This window comes from Plectropomus leopardus, unplaced genomic scaffold (assembly GCF_008729295.1).
Source record: "Plectropomus leopardus isolate mb unplaced genomic scaffold, YSFRI_Pleo_2.0 unplaced_scaffold3014, whole genome shotgun sequence".
In the NCBI taxonomy this organism is placed as follows: Eukaryota; Metazoa; Chordata; class Actinopteri; order Perciformes; family Serranidae; genus Plectropomus; species Plectropomus leopardus.
In genome coordinates, this window is record NW_024632868.1 from 1 (window position 1) to 7,800 (window position 7,800).

The 7,800-nt window shown below is 39.4% G+C and overlaps 2 protein-coding genes across 2 annotated transcripts; both read right to left on the minus strand.

Annotated features, from left to right (window-relative positions):
- Positions 1–1,434: 1,434 nt before the first annotated feature.
- LOC121938578 (noggin-2-like) lies at positions 1,435–3,001 on the minus strand. Its single transcript, XM_042481802.1, has one exon. It carries the CDS (start codon positions 2,545–2,547, stop codon positions 1,612–1,614), a length of 936 nt encoding a protein of 311 aa, XP_042337736.1. The 5' UTR covers positions 2,548–3,001; the 3' UTR covers positions 1,435–1,611.
- A 75-nt stretch (positions 3,002–3,076) lies between these two features.
- On the minus strand, positions 3,077–7,384 carry LOC121938577 (target of Myb protein 1-like; the record flags this gene model as incomplete). Its single annotated transcript, XM_042481801.1, has 8 exons — positions 3,077–4,149; positions 4,302–4,341; positions 4,446–4,505; positions 4,625–4,700; positions 5,497–5,563; positions 6,269–6,401; positions 7,101–7,143; positions 7,248–7,384. Coding segments are annotated over 8 exons (702 nt in total), but the record flags the coding sequence as incomplete, so codon positions are not given.
- Between the last annotated feature and the right edge of the window lie 416 nt (positions 7,385–7,800).

Here is a 7,800-nt window from a genome sequence, read left to right on the forward strand (position 1 = left end):
ACCCTTTAGCATCCAATTTTCCATCTTTATTTGAGTGTATCCTATTATCATAAAGATAAAAGACAACCATTTCTGTTTCAAAAAAATATTTTTTTATCACACTCTCAGACTGGCCCAAAAGACATGCAAAAGACCTCACCTAGGAATGCATGATAATATCAGCAGATATTGACCAGCATGCTTATTTTTGCCAATACTGTATCGCAAACCGAGATATTTTTTTTTAAATTGACAAGTAAATGTACAAAACATCAACCTTAAGTTGAAGTATGTTTCTATTCTTGCAGAATAAATGCGCAAAGCAATGTATTTTATGTCTCCATCTGCTGGTGGACCGTCACCATAAGAGTTTGCATGATATCAATTTCATTAAACTACTGAAGAGACTTTAAGAGCACTAAAATTAGATGAGGATAAAAGTTGATATATCGATATTGGTTATTGGCCAAATGAGTTGTTATATATCGGCATTTCAGATAGCCAACATCGTGCATCCCTAGCCCCACCACATCTCCTATACAGAAGCAAGACATGGACTTTGTGGTGGTGTTTTGTGAGTTTTTTTTGTCTTTGTTGTAATTTTGTTTATTTTTTGGTGATTTTGTCTTTGTGATTGTTTGTCTCCTTTTTGTAGTTATTTTGTTACAGTTCCTTTGCATCTCTTTGTGGTCATCTTGACTGTCTTCGTGGTTGGTATGTTGTTCATTTTGCATTTGAGGTGAAGGGAGACCCCCTAACACTTTGGGCCCTTGGGCTTGTGCCTGGTAGGCTCATTTAGTAACCCATGAGGACAGGATGGATATTCTTTTTGGGTTGACATTTTTTAGTTTCTTTGATTAAAACAGGAATAATTGTTATGTCGCAGTCTATGTAAAGCAAAGGTAATTGTAAAATCGTTGTGAAAAATGCAGTTACTGACACTAGACATGTAGCCGACTTTGGAAGAGGCAAGCTTGTGACCAAAAAATGCACATTTTAAAATCCTGATTGGATGGAGAGCGTAAACAGTACTTTATTGTGATTTAGAAGTTTAACTTTGCAGTTGCTGTCATAAAGCAACAAACGGGACTTTGGTGTGGCAGCTGTGCCTCACAAGATAAAGCAGGTTGTCCAGTAGGATTTAGATCTGTGGTTCGATCCCTGGCTCCCACAGTACAGTGTCCGCCTGTTGAAGTACTCTGCAGCAAGATAATGAACCTGATACTACCTACTGCTGTAGGTGTGTGAATGTTTAACTGAGAAGCAGATGGTACTTTGTACAGTTTGATCTCCTCGGTCACCAGTGTATGAGCGTGTGTGTAAATGTGTGAATGTGGCATGTAGTGCAAAAGCCCCTTGAGTTGACAACTGGAATGGCGCTGTGCAAATACAAGTACATTTAACAATGAAGTACTGTCGCTGAATAAACTGACAGTTAAATAAGTCAACAATCCATCAGGAGAAAATATTTTTATTCAATTCTGCTTCAAGCCAGTACACAATCTGCTACTGGGTGATTAAAGCAGCTAAGATTAGGAAAATTGGTTAACACAATTTGATTCAGTCAATAAACAAATCAATGACAGAAATACATTTGCATATAAAAACCCTTCTGAGGATGAGGAGAATCATTCATTTACATGAACATGTGCATGCTGTGACCACAGGATAAGGCACTTGTCTCCACAAACACCTTTTCGTCACTTCACCTGTCCCCATCTCAGTGCTGCCATCAGCTTTAATCCTTTTAGACCCATCACTTCCCTCTCCGACTTCCTGACAGTGCCACGCCAGAATCTTAATCTGACTTGTCTGAGCTCGCACACACTCCATCCCATCAGGAAAGGAACAGCTTCGCCCTCCGTCTGATCTTTCACAATCCGTCTGCCGCAGCCAACGTGGCCAGAAAGCAGGACCCAGATCCACCCACCGGTAGCTTAATCCACAAGTGGCAGAGCGCACTAACCAGTCTCTGACTGAACTGGCAACATGTGAGGGCAAAGAAGCAAGGTCCAGATCTGCAGCTTCCTTTACCAGCTTCTGGCGATGGTTCGCTGCAGCATCTCTCAGCTCAGGAGAAGCACTCAGGTCGAACTTCTTCCTGGTGTAGTTGGCTAATTTTACAGGCAAAGGTTGACCATCACCGTGACCCTGAGAGGCTTCAGACGGCTGCTCTATGGACATCCAAAATGGGTCAAAGGAGGATCCCAGAAGACGCAGGAGGCGAGACGGGCGGCAATGTTTGGGTTTAGGCAGGTAGTGGTAGTCCTCAGCGTTTGTCAGCAGGGTGTACGGGCGGACTGGCTGCGAGTAGGACGGTAGACTGGCTCTCAGCTGAAGAAACGGTAAATCCCAGCCTGTGTCCTCCTCGCCTTGAGTCACATTCGGAAGCTGGATCTGGCTTGAAATGTTTGAAGGAAAAGATGCAGATCCACATAGAAGGACAGAGAGAGAAATCCAGCAGAGATGGACGCCCCAGTTGAACGGTCTGGGCATGGTTGTAGGTGTGGATGGTACAAGAGAGGAATGAGAAATTGTTCCTTGTTTTCTGTGCACCTGTTCAGTCATTGGCTCTCCTCTGAGTGCTTCAGGGACTCTGTGTACCTACACCAGACGTCCTTGAGCTTGAACAATAACATACTGAAATCAGTGCCTTAAAAGACAAACAAAACATTATTGAGTGCTGCCACATCTTAAATAAGCTCTGATGTTTTGGCTAACTTCAATGCAAACATACAGGACACGTGAGAAATTTGGTTTCATGCATTAATTACCAGAAATACTACATGTGTAACAGACTCCCGTGTGTGATAAATTCAAGTAAATGATCCGTCATCAAAGAGACATTTGTATGAGATCAAAAAGCAGTTCCACAATACATATTCACAGCAAGCATGTTACAGAAAATAGAAGAATCATTTGACCTCGATTCAGTGGATCTGTGTCAGCCACCTCAGACTTCTTGAAAAATAACAACTCTCCCACACAAAGACTTGCTCTTAGATCAGTTATAAAATGAGCCTCAGGGTAAATCCCCCTCATGGCAGCTTAGATAATGACACAGTAGAAACTGTTTAAAAAGAGGACAGATGCAACATGTTTGCAGGACAATTACCCCTTTTTATTCTCCTCTACACAAAATCAGCTGTCTGGGTCAAAGGCACATGATGGCGTTATATCAAATATATTTTTTTTTACTTTGTACTTAACTGTAAACACTTGCTCTAATATATTTTTGTTTACATGAACATTATAAGAATACGTTACATAAATACAGTCGCATAAAGTTATTTATACTTACATAAAGATTACAAACAGCAGGAATTATTGAAGGAATACTGCAGTTATGCAATGAGTTGATTAGGCAGCAGCTCTGTAGTGTCAGGTTGTATTGTGTGTGTGATTTCAGAAAAAAACCTGACTTAAACGGAAACTTCAGTATTTTTGAACCTGGATGCTATAATGTTATGTTTTTGTGTCTTAGTGACAAATGAAGACAGCAATTTTTGACGTTCGTCCAGTATTGAGAGAGAGCGCTGCAGCTTTAGGAGCATATCTGGCTGCAATATAATACCTACAGAGAGGAGAGCGGCTCAGAGACAGTCCTTCAGTGCTGCGTTTAACTTGTGTGGCAGCGACAGTTTGCTGATTTTTCTTGTTAGGTTCTGAATTTTAGCCAATTTACATCCCTACTCTTTATAGATTTTTATTTCTTTGCAAATACTCAAGTAATCTAGAATTTATTGCAAGAACTCGAATATGGAAGTTACTTAAAATAGGACTTTTAATTGATGTTAATTGATTGTGCAAAACTGCCCGTGGCGGTTATTACCAGTTTCAAAAATTGTTGTTTCTATCAGTCACTTAGACACAAAAACATGAAAAAATAGGGTCCAGGTTAAAAAAAAAACCCAACAAAGTCTCCCTTCAACACAGTATGTGTGTGATTGTAGGTAGATTTTAATATGCTGGCGTGTATATGTCGACTTTTACATCCACCCACGTCTCTCGTTTGTCCACAAACTCAAAGTGAAAAAAGTTGGTCATGTGATCTGTCCTGTTGCCGGGTAGATTGTGGCGGCGGTCTGGACGTGGAGGGCGGCACGCTGCGAACTGCCTGGCTGCTTTGGTCTGACGCCTTCGCCCGATCTTCCAGAAACTTATCAAAATCTGAAATGCACAGTTGTAGTTAGAGGTGTGTGTGTGTGTGTGTGTGTGTGTGTGTGTGTGTGTGTGTGTGTGTGTGTTGTGGTGTGTGTACGCATGAACACATAAACATACATACGTTAAAGTGGCAGCAATGGATCAGAGTTAAAACATACCTTCACTGGACACTCCCTCGCTAACTGAAGACTGGTCTTGCTGCATTTCCAAACACAAAGAGTAAACATCAGATCATCCGATATCACTTCTAATATTTTCATTTTAAAAGAACACTCCTTATAGAAAGGCATTCGTTCTCTTACCATATCACACGATAACCACTTGTCAACATCATTCTGCTGAGAGTTTTTCGTTGTAGGCATCTGAGAGGAAAATCAGCGTGTTTTAGCTCTATCTGCACAATTAACACTATACCCAGTGCTTTTATTTCAGAGGAACTATTTTGTTCAAATTAATTTCAGTGTCACAGTGGTATACATACCCCTCCTGTGACCTGCAACCTGGTATCCAGAGCTCCAGCAAGGCCCTCTACAGCTCCAGGGTCCTCGTACCTGACACTAGAGACAGGATGTATCATGATGCTGTGATGCAATGTAGATAATCAGTCGCACTTTTCTTAAAACAGAATGGAAAATCGAAAAACTATTTGCTCCTTCTCCAAAGTGTCTAGTCACATTATGAAAGCAGTTTCTCATTCTTTTGTACAAATGCTTTCACGCATCGATGAAATGACTGTGTACATTATTTTCTGCTATTTATCACGTTGATCAAAATCTATTCTACTGCTTCTGTGTTGAACAGTTTCACCTCCCAAAAGGCATTTATTCATTACATAAATCATTATATGCACAATGGCAAACCAGTTTTTTGTCAAGCATATATTCAATACATACTATTAGATTTTTTTTGTAAATGTGTCCTGAATGGCACAGCATTGTCTGTCTTTTACTTCTTGTTGGGAAAAGAGCATTTTGTTTGTGATGCAGTTAAAAAATGTTTTAAAAAGGAATAGAAAATTGCAAATCTGTGTTCCTTTTGTGGCATCATGTACTGTGAGCACAACATTTAATTGTAGATCATTTCATGAGAGGCTTAGTGGCAAAAGTATGGCTTCAGGCTTATAACTCAGATTGTAATTTAACCAAAGTAAAACTCAAACATTTTTAATTCAGTTATAGCCCGCATTAATATTTAAACGTAGTTACAGATTGCAGATATCTGGAAGGTAGATCCAGTTAAGACTTCCACAGGTGATGAGGCACTTTCATCACTCACAGTCACGGCTGCACACAACACATGCAGTGAGAACACCTGTCGCGATGCGGTGCGAGTCTCTCTGTTAGCACCACTCACCTTTTCCTCTGCTCAGCCAGGGAGCTGCCTCTCGTCTGGGCAAACATGTCAAACTCTTCCTCCTCTTCTGCAACACAGACGGTTAACTCATGAACTCACAACTGAATACAAAACAATGTCCTTCAGCTTGGTATCGAAATTCCTGCAGCAATATATCGCTGCTGTCGGGCGCAAACCTTCTGTCTCAAAAAATTGCTATTTTTTTTAGGAATTAGAAAAAAATGCTGTTTTTAAAGGATCCAGTGGAGATGGGAGGTTTAGTAACAAGCTTTTTTAAATACATTACTGGTTTAGAAATGGTAAAATCCACTGATAGATGTAGAGGGGGACCAATAGAAAAAAAAATAAAATAGTGAAATGTGGAGATAAGAGGTTTGCGCCCGACAACCACAATATATTTTTGATATGAAAAACCATTAATGCTAATACAATACATTTTTCTGTTTTTATACCAAAATGTTATTTGTCATTTATAAAATAGCATGATTATTTGTGAATTCTGAATTTACACCTATAGTAATTTTCACAAACATCATTTGCTCCTTTATATTTGATTTCCTCCCGTTTCCTAAGTTGACATAATAGCCATGGTGATGTTATTGTGCTAGTCCCTCCTCATGTGATGCCAGCCACAACATCCTGTTTTCTACCAAAAAACACCAAATTGCAAAAGCATGACTTTGCCGTCAGTCATAAGTTTCAGTCATATGTATGGATTTGGTGCTACAAAAGAATGCATACATGGAGCAAAAGATACACAAAGTTTACTTACTGCGGTTGGCTGATTGTTGCTGATTGGCTTGAGTGCTGACTGCTGGTTGGCTGGTTGTTGTGATGACGGCAGGTTGGTTGAGCGTTGAAGACTCGGGGCTGAGGTCAATGAGGCTCGGGCTCGTGGTAGAGCTCTGAGGGCACAACACAGTGAGTTAGGGCGGTGCCAAATAGTTTAAAGATTCATTTATAATGTTGACATTTGATTCTTAAATCAACTTTCAAATGCTGTGCACCTTTTTTCCAAGTTTTTTCTTTCTGTTTAAATTCAGTTCTTCTGTATAGTTGTAAATAACGATTTTAATATTATTAGCATTTTCCTATTTGTAAAATTAGATTCCAGTGGTGGCTGCAAACCATGGTTTCCAACTTGTATGATCAAAATATTTTTGTTGAAACGTCCAAAAGTCAAAATTCATTGAAAAAATGATACATTTAATCATTTCAAAAGTTCTCAACATGTTTTTATCTCCTGAAATATTCTGCTTCAATCCATATTTGTTGACGCCGTTTGCTCTCCAGCTTGCTGCACACAAAGGGAGGCATGCACCTAGTATATTCAAACCAGAAATCACATATATTTATTAAAAAGTTAACATGATGAAACAGGACTTACTCACTTCATACCATATATCACTTTATTGAGTTGTTTTCAAGGATTTTTTTGTTTTTTGAGTGATGATGTCATATGACAGCAGGCTGGCAAAGTTTAGTCCAAAAACCTCAATAGAAGATTTGAGGGTAAAAAAATGACACTGGTGCAGCTTTACAGTGGTTTAGATTTCAAGTACATTTTTATAGCAAAAATGAGGAGGAGCAATTCATTTTCTTACCTGTTGAGTATTTGGAATTTGTGCCTTGTTCAGTCTGTCAAACCTAAAACACAGTTAAAGTAGAAAAAGTATGAAATTAGCCATAAAAAAAGATACATACAGCACCCTTAAAACTACATTTCCTAAAGACATAATCCAGTAGCACACCTCTCATAGCGGATGAAGGCGTTGTTGAGGTCATCGTTGACCACTAACAGCTCCTCAATAAAGCCTTCATCCAGCAGCTGGGGGATGAGCTCCACCACTCGAGTCTGCATGCTCTTACACATCGAGTACAGCTGCTGCTTGGACAGAGCACGAGAGAGACATTAATTCATTATCATCACTAATGCCATGGAGTCACAGAAATGCAGCGCAGTTGTACGAGCAACTTCAGCAAATTAGACCAAAGAGAAAAAGGGTTATAAAGTGAAGTAAAACAAATTGAAAATCAGTATTTCTCCATGTTCTACAAATACTTTCAATGTAAGATAAATGAACGTAAGACACACGGCGTGCTTTTAAATCTGATCAACAAAATACAGAGATGTGGAATATGAAGCACGTCTCGCAAAATTTCTCATGCTTTGTAGCAAGTATGATCATAGAAGAATGCAGCACCATTAATACTCTCAATATATATGTCATCTCACAAGTAATTCCTAAATAATGTTGAAATGATGAGGCGAATAGGGGGGAGGACTTTGATGCAGTGTAAACA

Coding starts and splice junctions, on each gene's coding strand:
- LOC121938578 (XM_042481802.1), bottom strand. CDS start 2,547: ATGACTGAACAGGTGCACAGAAAACAAGGAACAATTTCTCATTCCTCT.